The 18,822-nt window shown below is 36.3% G+C and overlaps 1 protein-coding gene across 4 annotated transcripts in view; it reads left to right on the top strand.

The window, feature by feature from the left end:
• The window catches only part of LOC117176742 (nose resistant to fluoxetine protein 6-like), a 31,724-nt gene extending 27,646 nt beyond the window's left edge, over positions 1 to 4,078 (top strand). For all 4 annotated transcript variants that reach the window (XM_033367015.1, XM_033367014.1, XM_033367013.1 and 1 more), the window contains 2 exons: positions 3,548 to 3,690; positions 3,772 to 4,078. In XM_033367015.1, the coding sequence (XP_033222906.1) occupies positions 3,548 to 3,690; positions 3,772 to 3,918 (290 nt within the window). In that variant the 3' untranslated portion in view covers positions 3,919 to 4,078. The remainder of the gene's footprint in view (positions 1 to 3,547; positions 3,691 to 3,771) is intronic.
• Positions 4,079 to 18,822: the final 14,744 nt, after the last annotated feature.

Genomic DNA, 18,822 nt, shown 5'->3' with positions numbered 1-18,822 from the left:
CACTCTTCGCCCACTGGAAGCGCAGAATATTATTACTATTTTCTAGTATTTGTCACTCAGCAGGCATTCCATAATGTTATTGGCACAGAAAAAAAGTGATGTATACTTTTCAGTTCAGATGTCTCATTTCATTATTAAGCAAACACTTTTATTATTTGCAATTACTATGTCACACAACCTATATTGTTTTGACACTTGTCTTCATTTGAAGTTTCGAACGCAAGCATGGAAACTATGATAAAAATGATCCGAAGATGCACGTACTTGACCGAATGGTCAATCCGAATGCAACTATAAAGACGCGAAATATGAAAATACCCCTGTATAATGGCTTCTCCCCTGCTATTGTGCAATTCGGGTTGCTTTCGATTCGCCATGTATGTAAGCCCCAGGCGTGTTCATCCTGTATAAAACTTGTTTAACCGCTAAAGCTGGATTTTTGGAAATCGATCGATTTTTGTCCCGCTTCGGAACATTTTTCAGCTATCTCTCCAGTTTTGGGAAAAGAAAAAAGTAACTGCGGGCCAAATCCGATGAATATGGAGGCTGAGGCATGACTGTGGTGCTGTTTTCTGTCAGAAAATCTTTCACAAGCAACGATGAATGAGCAGGTGCATTATCATGATGCAAAAGCCACGAATTATTTTTCCAAAGTTCCGGACGTTTTTTGCGTATAGCCTCTCGCAAACGGCGCATAACTTGAAGGTAATACTCCTTATTGACCGTACGACCTTGTGGTAAGAAGTCCTGATGCACTACGCGACGGTAATCAAAGAAGACAGTGAGCAAAACCTTCACATTTGACCGAACTTGACCTGCTTTTTTCGGTCTTGGAGACTCAGGATGCTTCCTTCTTGGAACAGCTTGTACCACTTATACACATTTTTCTTACTCAGAGTAGACTCATCGTATGCAACTGTCAACATTTTAAGAGGTTTAGAGCACTGGATTCCATTTTTCACACAAAATTTAATGCAAACTCTTTGCTCCATTTTTTTCGAAAGAAGAAAATCGCCGAGCACACCAAACCCTTCTAACCTTTTACGCTTCTGCAAGAAAAGCAACACGAGCTATATAGTAAAAACTGTGAAATTCGGCTTTTTTAAACATGTTTTATCAACAAATACAAGCCTATTAGAGCAATCTAAAATAGGTAGAAAACATTCCGGAGCGGGGCGAAAATCGATCGATTTTTAACATTGTCCTGTTCTTACTTCTTGCCAATTCGAATTAAATGGAATTTCGTTTGATACAATAAAATGTTAAAACTATTTGAGTTGTATCATTAAATGTTTTTTAAACATATTTTTAAACAATATATTCTAATTACAACCAAGTTTCATGATTATTGGGACCCTCATATTTATTGGGACGTTCACCTTGAACTGAGAACACTAATGGATATAAGCACATCTATATTGGTAATCAGGTATGTACACGTACTTTTTGAGCAAATAAAACTCATTATCTAGAGGTTTTTTAAATTTACAGATTCTGAATATCACTTTTCCACATGCTATATCAATACTTATTTTTGTGTTCAAAACATTGTTTTAGTTAGCTTTGAAAAATCTTTTGATCAACTCACCACTTTCTATCGATGGAAATTTATCAGAGAAAAGTTATAAAGATCAAAAATGGAAAAACTGCTTACCTAATACTTTAACATCGTTTTTCTAATGTATTTTTATTCGCTGTAAACTCGTAAATGATTAAAACATTTTTTAATGTTAGTTCAAAGAAGATGATAGTGTAAAAATATAAACTACTACTGCTACTACTACTGCTACTCATTTACATATTATTTTGGATTTTCAAAATTTGGATTCACAATCTACAGTCATATTTTCAGAGTAACAGATGTTTATAATTTGCAACTGTAGAATATATTTATCTTTCCAGTTTACTTTCACGATTGAATTCTTTGCCATTTTCTCGCTGTTGATGTCCTTCAATTCAACAAAATTAGCAAATACATCCTTTAGAAAATATGTACTTGAAATCAGTAGCATCAAAAAAGACTTGTTTTCTAATGACTTAAATTTAAGTTTAGCACTGATAAAAAATTAATGTTAACATTGTTAAAAAATTCGAAAAAGAGTCAGAACTCTCCAGTTTAGGTATCTACGAGACTTTTTTTATTTTAAGAGCGTATAAAAGGGGAAAAGGGGGATTAGGTTAAAATGGGCATAGATTTTGATCCTTGAAAAAGGCGAATAGAATTAATGAAATTATGGGATAGTATAAAACTGACTCTGGAAGAGCTATTTAGTCACAAATTCCAAATATCGTATCAAAGGTTAGAAATTTAAAACAGCGGATTAAATCTGACCACAGTTTTTAAAAATCATCCGATTTCTATAAAAAATATTTTTAATAGTTTTCTGAAATAATGACTTCATACTGTATAAAAAATTCAAAATTCAAAATTGCGGCCAGGAATTTAAACAATTATGCGATTTGTATAAAACTTATTTTATAGGTTTCTTGTGTCACAGATTAGAAATAGTGCATCAATTTTTTTCAATCATTTTTGCAATTTTGGGTCAGTCATTTTGAATTTGCTTGACAGTATTTGGAATGCTGACTTAGAACCCCCCCCCCCCTCCGCCCCAAAAAAAGAACAAGTTCCATACAAATCGAATTTTTTAACCTGTTGGTTATGATGGCATGCAAAAGTGTCTATAATATGATAAGTTAAAAATATTCAAAACATTTCTATAAACTAACAAATTCTGTATGGATTCAAAAGCATGACCTGCTTGACCAAAATTAAAAAAAAATTTAATTTTCTTTCAAAACGTTGTTATGGCAAAAATTCTTACTCTTTTTCTATACAGTATTATTTTTCAATCGAAAAAATTGATCAGCATATATTTTTTGCATTACTTAAAATTCTAAAACTCAAAAAATGTTATGTTATTGAACCGTGATCTCCTTTTTGTCTGAATTAAATTTGAAGGATAGCATGCCATAATGGCCGAACCCACAATTTTTTTTTTGAATGGGGTCATTGGCTGAAAAATTTTAAAAATAAAATAATTCTAATACACCTCCTGACGAAAAGATTTGTTTGAAACCTATTTTTTTTAATATTTCCTAAGAGCCAAACTGTAAATTTGAATTTCGAGCCCTGTGCACATGCGCAGTCGCATCAAGCTGAAAGACGAACAATGTTTTTTCATCAATTCAGCAATTGAGGGGCTAGAAAGTAAAGTCCCAGCCTTTTTTTAAATTGAGAAAAACTACCCGTCGAGTACTTGGTGGCCGTCATAGTATGCTACCCTTAATTTGTTGTACCCGTTTTATTTGTCCTTCAACACATTAAAGGGATACATGAGAAGCAAATTATTCTTTACTTCTGAGAGAAAAAAATACATTTACGAAACGTTGCTTTCATATGTAATGTTCGTTAACTCCCCTAAGGGTAGGTCAAGTGTTCGTCCGACCTACCCCCACCCCTTCGGCATGGTTGACAACCCTGAATAATAGTTTCATTTTTTTATCAATTATCCAAACCTTATATGAACCTTTTGTCGATTATCAGGTCCAATAAACACGTTCCTGTCGCTTCCGATCTTCATTCCAATTAGCAGGGTTTCCTATTCTGTTTATTTGGTCCATGTAACAATTATGCAAATAAAAGTCTTTGCAACAAGGACACCGCATTATTTCAGTGGCTTCCAATTGGTAAGCATATTTTTATTTTTGAATGATCATTTTTAAAATAACGTTGAATTTACTTTTTATCAACTCGTTCATTTTTTATAGTTCAACAACTTCTTAGATAATCTCGTTCTTGCCATTGTGATAGCCTTCTTCTGGAGTTTACTTTTTGAGGTGCCAATTTTAACATTAGAAAAAATTATTTTTCGAAGAAAAAACTCTAACGAAAAATCTAAACGCTTTTGTTTATGAGCTGTAATATCATATTAATACTAACTATTCACTACAATGCCTTGAGTGTCAAGCTATTATAATTATGGTTAATAATTGATACAGTTAGGTTACGTGGTTGTTCATCTAACTTGAAACTATAGTTACTTCCTAATATTAAAGCAATATTAATCTTATGTATTATCTAGATGTAAAGCTTTTGGTCAATAAAAAAGACTATATGTCCATATTCTATTTTTGTTTATTCCAAAAACACCGTCAATATTTTCACATCGTGAGCTTACAATCAAAGTTCATGATGTTTACTTACAACTATATACACCTAGCAATAGGAACCTCTTGTCATCGTAAGATCTTAATGCTATTTTACATTGCTTCAATATTTCGACGTTTAATTGCGATCTAATTACACATCACGTCATATTTTGCGTGTTAATACTTTGTTAGTAGTCAGCATAATCACCAAATTCAATATCTTTCTTGTTAAGATTTCACCATTACATCCGTCTCTAATGAGTCTGTCTAAATATTTGGACATTTAACGTGATAAATAAAGCTGCCAGTGCCTGTATATAGCACTTTAAGGTTACTCCCGTATTTTGGCAACATATAGCCACAATGAAATTCTTATATAAGAGTCTAAGAGATGTTTAGCGTACTAAGCCTACGAGATCTTCACCCAAGACAGTATAGCTGTGGAAGTTGCGTATTTACACGAGGGCATTAAGGAATTTTTCTCTCATTGAAGTATGGAAATAAATGCTGGATTTTAGCTAAGAAGATTAATTGAATTAAAGCACCAGGCGTTGAGCCTGGTGGTTTCGAGCGTTCAGGGCAAAAAGGCAAATAATTATGGGCATCGTAAAGTTTTTTCGGGCATTCTAAGTCTACTTTCAAAACGTAGCCAACCGGTGAATCATCTGAAACATTAAAGTTAACATTGATAATTGGAATCCACTCTAAACCACTATAAGGAAGTTATTGCGCCATTGGCCAACCATACAGATTGCGGGCGTCAAAGTAGAATAAATGAATGAGCTCATCATTCTTATTTCAACTTCCACGTATAATAGTGTGATAGATCTAGACCGTACGCTTTCAGACAATTTTCTCGGATGTTCTCAAAGGGATCAGCAACTAACAGCACATCTGTTTTTATGTACAAGTCTGCATACTTGCCATAATTTTTACAGTTCAATTCAGACCAAAAGCGTTGGGCATGCGTATAGTCTTCATCGGAGATATGCGCAGCATTTAAACACGGAATTACAATTTTATAGTTCTCTAAGAACGAAGCAAGTTTCTCTAATAATGACGCCATAAATCTCAACGAGTCAATGAAGTAAAATTTTACCCCGATCCCCTTGATGTATATCGTGAAAGAAATATATCTTTCTTTGTTCAAGGGGAGGAAGTCAATTTTTTCTTCAAATTCTGTACACACTTTGTGGATTGTAAAGTGTAAGTCATAGTCTGATAAATTGTGGAAAACTACAGGTATAATACGTGGATCTTGATAATTTACATTATAATCTTGATGTATCGGCCCTCCATATTTACCCGTTAAATGGCTGTCATCTTGAAGTTATGTCTCAGCCAATGCCATTTTCTTTTCACATATATAATACACAAGTCGCTTCCCTGCATCCAGACTTTTGCTCACGTGTAAGTTCATCCATTGGAATTGCGCATAGGAAGACTGACTCAGCGCCTTCAGTCAATTGCTCCAATTCTTCAGGGAATCACTTTGCAGGGTCTGCACATTCAGGACAGGAATAATAGTTCGACAATAAATCGCTATAGCTGCATTTCAAATAGTATCCTTTATTGAAGATTTCATGGTTTTGGAAAACTTCGGTAATATTGAACATTTTTAATTCTACGAAGTTCTTTTTGGGTTTAGGTGGATTAATTTATGATGGTTTAAGATCTTACAATCTTCTTCGTAGCTGACCAATTTTTTAGCACTCGTGAAATAGTGGACACATATATCGCAAATATGGTTTCTGTTTTGGTGTATTGACATTTATTAACTAACGAGTCTCGGCAGATCTTTTATCCATACATAATGGAAGTGATAGAAATCTTGATCGTTGTCGTCATCAATGTAATATTCATTAAGACACTCATCAATGTAGTAGTCTTGAAGCTGAAGGAGGTTAATGGTTTGTTCCCTCTTCATAGATGTTCGATGCAGAGGCGCAACAGTATAATTAAACCTTCTTCTCTTGAGACCATACACATTTACAGATATACTGTTTCATGTTTTAATTTTCGGTATATCTTTATTAGCTACAGAAAACTCTATTTCGCTAAAATCTAATTTATCCTTATACTGCGTGTAAGTTGACACACGACGAACATTTAGTGAAACTGGATATAACGCCGATAACAGTGTCCATTCGTAACACTTGATATTGTTATTTTGTACATTAAAACAAGCATGTTTTGTACGAACATGAAACATGCATGATAAAGAAACATGATAAAAGCATGTAATAATAAGTTCGCATAGGATTTGTGTTTGCTAATATTAATTTCTAGCTTCAAAATCGTGTGTAATTTTCATTCGGTATCAGTTTCTTCGAAATCTTCAAGTTTATTTATGATTGGTTGCTTTACATTATCGTAGAACCTATTATATAATAGAGTCGTCAGATAAATTTCTTTTGCCTTTGACATAAATGTTTTAAGTTCTACATTTACAGTGTCGTTGAAAACTCTCTTAAATTTACCACCTGATTCGGTATACACTTATATCGCACTGAACTTATTTGAAGCATCTTTTCTACGCTATTCAAATAGAATGAAAGCATCATTGAGAAACGCATTATTACCCTTATGAACTAGATAGATCAACGTTTATTTTTCGGCCTGCTGACCTTAACAAATTTTCTTGCTTACACTTCCATTTTCTTTACAGAATTTTTTACAACTACCTCCGAAGAACTAACATCCATCCACACCTTATCTTTAAGACCGCTTGCTCGTATAGCCTTGCGTTTCTTGCTTCACCTCGCCTCGCACGAATCACCCTACTTTCTCGCTTTGCCTCGCATTGCCAACCTCTGCCTCCGCGACTAATGCCTAATGCTTATATACTATTAACAATATTTACAATTTCTTACACCTAATTCTTCTTCTATTTACAATTTTTCTTTTTCCATTCCTCTTCATATTTTCTTCTCTTTTTCTCCGTATTGCCCAACATTCCCATTAACCTATGCTACTGTCCTTATGTCCCCGCTTTCATGCAGCAATATCTTCATACTTATCCCACTCCTTTCCACCTCCTCACACTCTTCTAACCAGTGCTCCACTTTTGTATCTCCCTTCCCGTACAATTCACACAACCTCTTCTCTCTAAAAACCCCAAACGTTCAAAAATTCTCCATGCACCCGCATCTCCTCGCTATAAGCTTCTTATTTCCATGCCGTTCATCTTAACCATCTCATATACCTTTCTACCTTCCTCGTACATGCTTCTCACTTCATCCATCTGCCATTCATTCGTTCTAAAATAACTTTTCCTTTCAACACCCATCTTCCCACCCCCTTTTCTGTTGTCATTCTGCCACCAACACTCCTTAACCAGCTTACTTCCCCCCTCTTCCAAAAATTTCTTCTTATAGTTACACACGCGACTTCCCGTTATAATCCCCAAACCAGTTCTTCCTGTTTTCCTCCAGAAAATCTAATTAGGCCATAAAATGAGACACTCATCACTAGTGACTCAAGCAATTTCATTTTCCTTCCAAAATCGTTCACGAACAACCTCTTTCTCAACCCACACACCTGTCTCATCAGTACATGTGCCCTTCTCACTCTCTCTTTTATATGACCATCCACTCCCCCATTTCTCCGAAATAGGAAAACCGAGTATACAAACTCTTTCACCTCCTACAGCGTTTTTCCCTTCAACTTTCACTCACCTCCCTTATCCCTTCCACCTCCTTTCCTGAACACCATAACCGCGGACTTTCCCGCATTCAGCTCTCGTCTATTCTTATGTAGGTATCTTTTCAACTTCTTCATATCTTCTTAAAGCCTCCTCTCTCTTTGCTAACAGCACTATGTAATTTGCATATGCGACCTTTCTTTCCGCTAGCTTACTTTTCATATCTGCGACTAAATTGCAAAAAGTATTGGACTAAGCGGACACCCTTGCCTCAACCCCCTGTCCATCCAGAAACCCATCGAAATTTACCCCCCTCCCCTCACTTAATTTTTCGTCTCTTCATATATATCCCTAACCCTCTCGATCAGGTTTCTCTGCACTCCCCTCTCCTGCATCGCTTCCCACAACCTCCCTCTATCCATCTAAGGGAACGCGCCTTTAGATCCACAAAAACACGTACACTTTCGCACCTTTCTTAGCTAATTCTCTATCCATCACGTGTTGCAAAACGTAAATGTTGTCGATAGTGCTCCTACACGCTCTAAAGCCCCTTTCCGTATCTGGCAATATTCCTTTCCCCTCGACATCCTTCGGCTGTCTATCCGCCAATAATATTCGCAACCGCCAAGTCTTTATCGTCCATCAAGCCTCTTAGAATCTGCTCCTTCTTATTCATTATCTTATCCTTCGCTTTCCTTTAGAATCTCTCCCGTTCCCTGTAAAGACTTCTTCCCTCCCAATTATCACATTGAAGCACCCCCCCCCCAGTACCACCATAACTTCCATAACTTCCATATCTTCTTCTTCTAATCCATGCCTATCCTTCGTTATAATTCCCTCACTAGCCCTTCCTTTCTTCATGACACCGACCGCCTCCTGGAGCCTCCACTTGCACCCCCTGGCAACTATAGCTCGATTCTATCCTATTCCTATCTCTCTACCCATGTCCCTAATGTTCCCACCACATCAAATTCTGGGATATATTTCCGGAAATCCTCACTTTTCTTCTTTACCCCTGCAACGTTCCAGTACAACACCTTTACCACTCCTCCATCCTGATTCACCCCCACCCCTACTTCCTACGAAACAAATTCCCTAGCATTTCCTTCAACACCTCCATCTTCTCTTCCCATACCCACAGTTTCTCATCTACTTTTATTTCCCAATACCCTAGACGGAGAAAAAATCTGCTTCTCTCAACACGATGAGTCGTGTTTGGGGAGAACACTTTTTTAAGTGTTACGGAAAAACGATGGGATCGTGCTGTGAAAACACGATCATGATTTTGAGACGTTGAATGCGAATTAAGAAAATGAAAACTTGAGAGCCATTGCGTTCTCTGAAGAGACGAGATATATCCCTGTGTTCTCCTCTGTCTCGAAAATTGAAAGTTACTCGGATTTCCACATTTTTCTATCTGCCCTCTTTTTTTAATAAAAGAGGACGACGGAAGTATTTCGTGTTTCATAAAAATAGTTTTTACACTCATCTCCCGTAATGTGGCTCCTTCACTGGTTGGCCGGCTTCACGGTTGTTCACGCTTTACTGGTTCTGTCGTCCTATCTGAGCGTCCCTTGACGGCCCAAAATGAAAGCCAGAGGTCCTGAGTGTTTACATAAGAGTGCTCGTTTGTCGCTTTAAATCCAGTTTAAACTTGATTTCAATATCACCTGCTACTTGGCCTTCTATTAAATAAATCTTTAGAGCAAAATAAGAATTTTGAACCAAATATTTAGTTGAATTTGCAACCCAAAAGCTTACCCAGTAGGCACAAAATTTGGCGACGTCTTTACGACATCGTTACGACATCGTAACGACATAGTTACGACAACTTCACGACATCCTATGCTCATGTAGTTAAGTTGTCTTTACGATATCTTAAATAAGTCGTATGATCTGACGATGTGTTTACGATATCGGAAAGACACCGAAACGACATAGACATATGATGTCGTAAAGATGTCGTAAAAATGTAAAGGCGTCGCCAAATTTTGTGCCTACTGGGTAAGTTTCTACCAAAAAACACTTATTTTCAACAAAATACATGAATTTTCATCTAAGAATATATATCGATTTTTAACCAAAACTAGAATAGTTAAAATGTTGGAAAAATAAATGTTCAACACACACACACAAAAAACGAAATTTGCAACAAAATATTTTTTCAAATTAAAGATACGTATACGATAGGTATACGACATACACATTAGAAATATGGAGGAAATCTAGCGTAAAATATTCAAACGCTATTTGAAACACAAAGCTGAATAGTTATTATAAGATTCAAAGTAAAATATATATAAACCTATTTTTTCAAACTATTATTTTATCTATAATTAATTCTTTCAGGTATTTATGAAAATGAAAAAGCTTTATAAAACAGTATATAGAACTATGAAATACCAAATACTTCCGTCGTCCTCTTTTATTAAAAAAAGGCAGATAGAAAAAGGTGGAAATGCGAGTAACTCGCAATTTCCGAGACAGAGAAGAACAACAGGGGACTATGTCTCATCTCTTCAGAGAACGCAGTGGCTCTCAAATTTTCACTTTCTTAATTCGCATTCAACGTCTCAAAACGATGATCGTGTTGCTACAACACGACTCCACCGGTTTTCCATATCACTTAAAGAAGTATTCTCCTAAAACTCGCATCGTGTTGTGCTATCACGATCTTCGTGTTACGGCAATACGAAAAATCTCAACACAACGTATCGTGTTGGGAGAATCATAATTATTTCTAAGGGTTCCTTCACCGCCCTTTCCTCACTTCTCTCCCTCCGAGTCCTATTGTTCAGCATTCTTTGCACATCGCTTTTCTTCCTCATCAAATCTTGATCGATGAAAACCTTCTTCTTTCGACCCAGCTCTCCAATTACTCATTCAATACTTCATTCTTCTTTCTCCCTTCCATCCTAACTTTCCCTAGCTTGACTTTAATCGACCCTATGCTCTGATACAGCGCTTCCACACCATACCTTTTTTCCCCACTCTTTAGTTTATATCCTCTTATCACAATATTATTTCTCCTGTCTACCTTCCCTTTTGTCCCCTCCTTTTCATTCCTACGCTCTCTTACTTTCTCTTTTATCATATTCTCTACCCTTTACAAAGTAATTTTCTTCTTGCCCTCCTTTCTGTCACCTACTTCTATTTTCAAGCTGCCGTCGAACTTCTCAAGTCTTTTCACCACCCTTTCCTTCCACGCCCTAATCTCTTCTTTTATCTGTTTCATTTTAACTTCTTTTTTCTTCCACACCAACACCACCTCCTTTCTTAACGCTGCCCCTACATGGGGGGGGGGGGTGACCTACGCGTTCTTACTCTTTTTTTTTTAAACGAACTCTCTACCGGGCTTTTCTCCGGACTCTCTTGGCTGACTCTCTTCCTCTTCAGGAGATCCTCCTCCCACTTGCACTAGACGCTCTCTCCCTCCCCTTCTCCCTTTCTTTTTTCCCCCTTTTTTCTCTTCTCGATGCAACACCAGGGTCGGTCAACTACGTGGAAAAAAATGGACCAGTGTTTCAGCACCATCTCTGTCGGGCAGAGGAACTAAGCAGCATCCATGCGTTAGTGCACGCGTATATGCATATGCTGCTCTTGCATGCGCCAGTATCAGATATGATATTTTATTATTTTAATAAATCCGGCTGGCTGAAATATAATTGGGTGGCTTAGTAAAGCTTTATAATAAAAAGGAGATGTTTCCGATTTCAATCGTGTGCAAAACTACGAATATTGCCGACGTTTCGTGAACATTGCAGTTTAACTCTTCAGGGCTAACCTGTAGCAGTGAGTCTGAGAAATAAGTGCAGCTAAGCCCTGAAGAAGTGAACTGCAATGGTCACAAAACTTCGGCAAGATTCGTATTTTTGCACCTGTCTGATACTAGAAACACCTCCTTTTTATTATGATGAATCATCGTGAAAGCAATAAATCTATTTGCAAAGCTTTGTTTCCTGTTCTTTTAACTCATTGCAATACTACTGAGTAGTATGGGGGCTATGTATGTAGCCACTGCTTCCTGTGCACCCTGAAAGCCGAATTCAAATCTGACCAAACACCATCTGTGTCGGCCAGTGAAAATATTTCTGTACCCCTCACAGCCTCTAGGCCCGCGCGCCCAAGTTCGTGACAGGTCCGTTTTTTCCTGTGGGAGTTGACCTACCCTGACGCAACACTCGACACTGAACCACGCGCAGTTGCCCGCCGTGCAGGGATAGGTACGTATAATACATCACGTATATTACATAGTTTTTGACATGTTACTACGTATATTACGACCTTAGTTTTGTACAAATGTATTTTACATTTGATCGCGTGACTATATAGGCGGGATTTTCGAATTCCTTACCCTAAAAATACCCAATTGCCTTATAGAAATAACTAATATTGAGCGATTAATTTAGTATTCGTCATTATTTATCATATTCGTAAACAAATTATTTAAAAAATAATAATATACGTGTTTATTGTCCTTCATCATCCGCAACGTTTTCGAGCATGTAGAACACTACTGCAAGTAATCGTTCGTGCTTGAAATGAATGTTTTTTCTCACGGTTTCCCCTCCTGAAATGTTTTTTACACTTGTTCTTAACATTTTTCTCTGAACATTAAAATAAATCTATTGAACAGCTTTATAAGAGGCTATGTTAATTATGTCAAATGCAGTCCAGCCCAAGTGAGTAACGTTCGCCATCTTTGATATGTATTATACATAGTTTTCTACATTTTTCTACGTATATTACGTCATTTATGTATTATATGTAGAAAACCTCGAGTGACATGTCACTACCCACCTTTGCCGCCGTGGCGTGTGACAAATTTCCTCCTCGTGCAATACACTACCAGCCCTGACAGTACTCTCGCTCAGGCTCTCCACTCCTCAATGCATTTTGGTGGGACAAAGTTTGGGTTTGAAGTACCAGTAAACGTCCGCCAGCTGACGTCAATACAAACGCGAAAATAGCGTATTTTGGAAAAAGATATTCAAGAAATTGTGGATCTTGCAAACCTTGACACGCCGTAACTTCCCAACCCTTTGAAATTAAGTGCATTTTTGCGATATAGAATGACACCTGCCAAAAATCGTAATAAATAATTATCTGGACTACTCTAGGCAGCCTATTTATTTAGTACGTGTAGTATGTTATTTCTCCTCACATAGAAAGAGCGCCTTTTAATTTATATTACATTTGTGTGTGTCTTACCATTTACGACACATTTACTTGTGTTGAGATTAACCATAGTACCCCCGCTGGACATGTACTGGTACTTTATATTCAAGTCGCTAAGAAACGTTGTCCTACGTAAATGCATTATGGCTTGGGGGGGGGGGGGGCTGCTCTTACTCCCCCCTCCACGTAACGCTCTTCCGTCTGATTTTTACAGCTTCACCATGTATCAGTAACACATTAAGGTGAACACTCATACATATAATTTTTTCGATGACATTTACAGACTTACATCGCTGAGCCGTCTATATAAATATTTCACGCAGTATATTATTTACACTTCTTAAAATACTATCGCGCTAATTGATCTATCGTTGGAGGACGTGAGTCATCAGTCAGTCTACATCTTGCTCGTACAGTTACTCATCAAGGCAAATAAAAGAATGTTTCAATTGCAATTATATTGCAATGCATATATTGCATGCACTGCGTTCAAAAAGTCAGGCACTAATAGCAAAAGGCCATGCACTACAAGCAGAAAGTTATGCAAAATTATTATGCAATAGAAGAAAAAACCCATGTCAATATGAATTAAACGCTTACCTGTTGGTTCTTTCGCTCTGCACCTTGTCTCTCGTCTCCGGGATCACTGGAAGTAGCTTTCACCGAGGGATGCGACGAAATGACTAGCTTTTTTTTCTTCTTTTAAGAAAATTTTTTATTGCATTTGAATATCAAGCATGATCGTTAGATATTCGTGTTGTTTTCTCCATTTCCGGGTTGGCGTGCTGCGGTTCTCGGTATTTCCCAATCTTCCTCAGGGGTTTTTCTGGAGCTGCTTCTTTTAACATCAGAATTTTGTTAATTCTTTGCAGGTATTTTAGGCAGCCAGAGAAGTTGGCTTTGTGGCAGCCTTTGTAGTTGGCGCAGGTTGCACTCTCGTCCCTCGGTTTTTTTGCACATTTTGCTAAGACTCCCCTCTCCGCATTTCAAGCACTTCGTTTTCTTGTATCAGTCCATTGTCCAGTGTCCAAATTGTTGGCAGTTGCAGAACTGGGTCATTTGCCTCGTTTTTCTGTACTCTTCCCATGTGATCTTTTTGCAGTGGAGTACACCAACATTTTTAGTTATCTTTATTTCTCACCTTTCATATTTGAGTCATATACTAGAAGATAAGGTTGATAGTCCTGGTTTTTTGTGTTATTGATCGTAATCGTGAACATTTGTTTTGACTCATAGCCCAGTTCCTTCAGTTCGTCATTAATTTCTTCAGTGTCCATCCTGGGTAATCTCTTTAATACTAGTTTTCGTATTTTCTCTGAGTTGTGTATGTGAAGAATGGCACTCCGTTGTCTAGAAGATGCTTTATAATCAGCTCATGCATCTCGATCTCGATTGGGTAGAATGAAAGCGTAGTGTCTCATATTTTCATGGTGTCCTCACTTCCTTCTGATTTCTTCCTTTCGTTCCAGCTTTATCATCTCGAGGGCTTTTTTCTAATTGGTTTTTCTGTGATGTCTCAGTTTCTTCCATTTCCATTTTGTGCTTCATCGGTGATCCAGCCTAGGTGCCGAATCGGTTACTGACAGGTACACATGCCTTTATCTACGGGGTGCGCGCACACGCCGGAACAACCAGTCTGAGAAATGGGTAGGTAGGGTAAGCAAGGGCAGCGCCAAGCAGTGGGGCAAAGGTGGTTTTCCTTATAGCATGGCTATTATTTAACAATTTTCGTTCTACTTTGCATCAAATAAATCTATTTTATCAGAGATATAGTGTTACTTACTAAAATCTTGAAAATTGACGTTGCAAGAGAAAAATGATACAGAAAACAGTTTTTACCACGAAAAACTGGAAGTTTCGCTGACAGAAATATAATATTTTCAACAATGACAATACTTACAGTATAAAAACTTGATATCTTGACAGAAAAAACCATATCACACAATCCAATTATATTAATTAGACGTAATTCAAGTTCAAAATTTATCAAATCTCATAAATAAGTGAGGCCTGGCAAGGGGCGCATGCCCGAAAAAAATAATATTTACAAGTGCTTAGGTGATACACGTGTCACAAGTTTCGTCGATAAATAATCGGCATGGAGAACAGCAACTTCATTTGGGCTACATGGAAGAAACTATTAAATATTATTATAATCAATCCGGACGGTATGCAGGTTTCTTTTATTGGTACGGTAGAAACATTGCGTAAAGTCCGTTTCTAGTGGAAAGTCAACGTACAAGAGGTTATATTACAGCTATCTCCATCTTTATTCAAATTAACTTATTCTTCTTGTTGGATGCCTTTAAAGGTAATTTTTCCAGTACATAAAATACCACAGAAGCAAACCATCACATTTTTTTATCTTTAAATGTTTGGATTTTCATAAAAAGCTGCAGTCGGCTTTGCCCTTAGGTGAGGGACAAAGCCGATGAAATACAGCTTGTTAGAAATAATTAAATTAGCAAATAATTGTTTTTTCCATGTGATTAATACTTCTAGAAATATGATATAAAATAATGTAGAACTCGAAATGAGAAAAAATGGATCAATTCAAGATCTCATTAACTGTTAACTGGTTGGCGCTGCCCTCTTTTACCCTATAAGGAGGCCCCAACCATCGCCCCTTCTTGCCGAAAGAGGCACAGATACACAATCTGAGAAAAATTTAGCATGGCATAAAGTTAAATTAACGTTTTATGTGGGTCAGAAAAAAGCCAACAAGCGGGAAAAACACAAAATCTGATCATTTATTTTAGGTAAGAATCCAGATAATAATAGGCGCGGGCGCATATTAACCGGACGCAATGTGTGCACCAAATGCCAGTACGATGCGTGCACCATGATCTTTACGGAATGTGTTTCATTTATTTTTAAATTAATCATTCATTTGGTGAAAGCACTCTGCTTTAATAGGTGTGGGCGCATATTAGCCGCACCCAACGTGCTCACTAAATTCGGGTACGATGCACGCATCATGATCTTTACGGAATGCGCTTCATTTGATGAAAACAATGTGTTTTGATAGTACTTGTACTTCCATTTCGTGCTTCAATTAACTCTATTTTTAAATTATCTATGAGAAGAATGAAAACTTTTCATAATAATTTATGCAATGAGCAATTACTTTCGATGACACCTTTATGCTTATTCTTGAATGTTTTTCACGAAATATTACAAAAAGTTACCAATTTTAAAGTTGCCTGCTTTTATTATTTTTTGATATTCTAAATAGTTTTCTCTGACAAAAAATTGTTATATATGTTAGATTTTAGGTAATTTTGAAAATGATTTTTTCAAAAATAACTTAATATATTTATCCACTGCAGAGGGCCACCATTGTATGCCGTAACGTTTTTTTTCAATGATTAAAAAGTTAAAGTCAATTCTTTTGGACCCTAAAGCCAAACCCATTCAATCAATATTTAGTTTATAATTGAAAAAATATGTATATGAAAATTGTCCTTTTCTCATTTCATTAAACAAGTATTAATATTTAGTTTGGTGAGTAAACAATTTTTCTAGAATGCATGAGGGTTAGAGAAAATTATTTAAAAACTGGATCAGTCTTGTGTGCTTTCTAATGATTTCAGCCATTAACAATCTTTAAGGTATTATACGGATAAAATTATATTCTGAAATTTTTTTTTTTAATTGGGACTATAGATTTAAAAGGGTGCCATCTAACGTTTAGTGCAATTAAAGAAGGGCTGACCATTTCGAAGTTGAGATCAGTAATATCAAAAATTGCATCTTATTCATGTAAAACCTATCCCAAGCTATTGAAAGTGTAACATATTTTAGCATGACGCCCAAACGATTCTGACCATTTTTTTGAAAAACTGAGACGCGATAGAAGGACATAATTCAGAGGTTCTGTGAAAACCTTGGAATTTTTTACCGCCTATTTTTAGAAGGATAGTCATAGAAAAAATTAAAATTTCGAACTGGTCGAGGGCTAGAAGAATTGAGCGGTGAAGATGCGGCAACAGCGCAAATATTAGACATCATGCACGGTCTATCACATGGGTCGATCACATGCTTTTTTCGAGCACAGTTTGCAACGTTGTCATATCTTTGGGCGCATTCGTTGTAAACTGCGTGTGTACTTATCCATATACTTACTGCTTCCCTGCGTCACGACAAGCCCAGCCAAAAACTTCGCCTCCGAGCCGAAAGGAAAATGTAATTAATATAGGATTTCTGAACGCAACTGCATATTTTTTTCACACTTTTAACTACAAACATGTTATAATGTATATTTAAAATATGTAATGTAGGGTATCAGAACATGGGTTAAACAAATTCTCACATTAACGTAGGACTAACTTTTTTGCAGGACTCATCATTCGTATAATGCCTTAAAAGTAAATAAGCTTGTGTGTTTTATAAGTTTGCATAGTACCTTTTCATATTGGAACATTTTTTGCTTTAAAAAAATTTGTGAGACAAATTTATTGACTTTTCAAGTTTATTATAATAATCTTGAAAAAAACAATTTTTTATGATTTTTTAATAGTTTTGTTTAATTTTCAATTATTTTGGACCGCCTTTTCCTCGTCAAACTAAATGTTAGCAGTACTTGATTAAAAAATAGAAAAGGAATATTTTTTGTTTCAAAATTAAACAATTAAACTCTAATTTATTTAACATATTTAATTTTAAATGCCATTTATAACTTTTAAAATATAATATTTAATATAACAGTATATAATATTTATATTGAATTAAAGATACAAAATTGAAATTGCACATTTTTAATTCCCGCCAGGTATTCCGTGTTTGAAATATTGATTCGGTCAATATCGATTGTTTGTGAATAGTGATTGATTTTCATTTTCAGTATGTCAGGAAAGTGCATGTAAGTGAACAATTATAGTTTATACCTATTATTTACCTCATTAATTTAAAAAAATCAAGTTTACTCGTAAAATACACCACATACGTTTTATAAATATTGTTCTTTTTTATGTAGAGTGAACTTTTTAGACATATTTGCGGTCACCATAAGTTTTAAGGTTAAGAAAATAGCACATGTGCACGACAAAGGTAATTTTAATCTTAACTGATTTAGTTTAGTATAGTGAAATATTGTCAAATTGATAAAATAAATAAAATAATGTTTCTTAATACTTATAATTAGTTTTAAATTATTTACTATAGTTTAATTATTCACTTTCAAGCATAACCCTTAAACCCCACGATAATCATATGCATCGCATAATGCAGTCACTTACTGACGATAAATCCTCATGAGATGCGCGCATTTTGTGGGCGATATGATTGCATATTGTTATCTGGGAAAAGTAAAAAAGAAGAGGGGAAAGGGGTTAGTGAGGTCGAAAATGAATGGCCGGGCTGCATTTCTACCCAACTTTATATAGGACGCCGCCACACACTCTTCACAGTTCACTACTCCAGGGGAATAACTGCGGACGTTGTGAGACTCCCAGCGTGACCTTACATATAAAATACCTGTCGACGTATGGGAATCCTAGCGCACCCTACACGTGACTCTTGAAGGTTCATACATGTCGACGTTGGAGGAATTCCAGTAGGCGCTACACGTGACGTTGGGGCAATCCTCAGCCCGCACTACGCGTGACACTTATCATGATGAAAAATCTGCATTACCAGCTGATGATTTTCGTGAACGTACCATTAATTCACAGCCGATACATACATTACCGAGCGTTGATGAATTGATATTATTGTTGGATGTAAGTACTGAGTCAAGTCATCAGTTATTTTGACTAGATTGATCAGGTAAGCTTAAAATATTGTATGTTTTTTCAGGTAAAATTACTATAAATATACACTAAACTCCCGCTTTCAGTCAAGTTTCGGGG

The sequence above is a fragment of the Belonocnema kinseyi genome, chromosome 7, assembly GCF_010883055.1.
Source record: "Belonocnema kinseyi isolate 2016_QV_RU_SX_M_011 chromosome 7, B_treatae_v1, whole genome shotgun sequence".
In the NCBI taxonomy this organism is placed as follows: domain Eukaryota; kingdom Metazoa; phylum Arthropoda; class Insecta; order Hymenoptera; family Cynipidae; genus Belonocnema; species Belonocnema kinseyi.
This window is presented reverse-complemented; position numbering and strand designations above follow the sequence as displayed.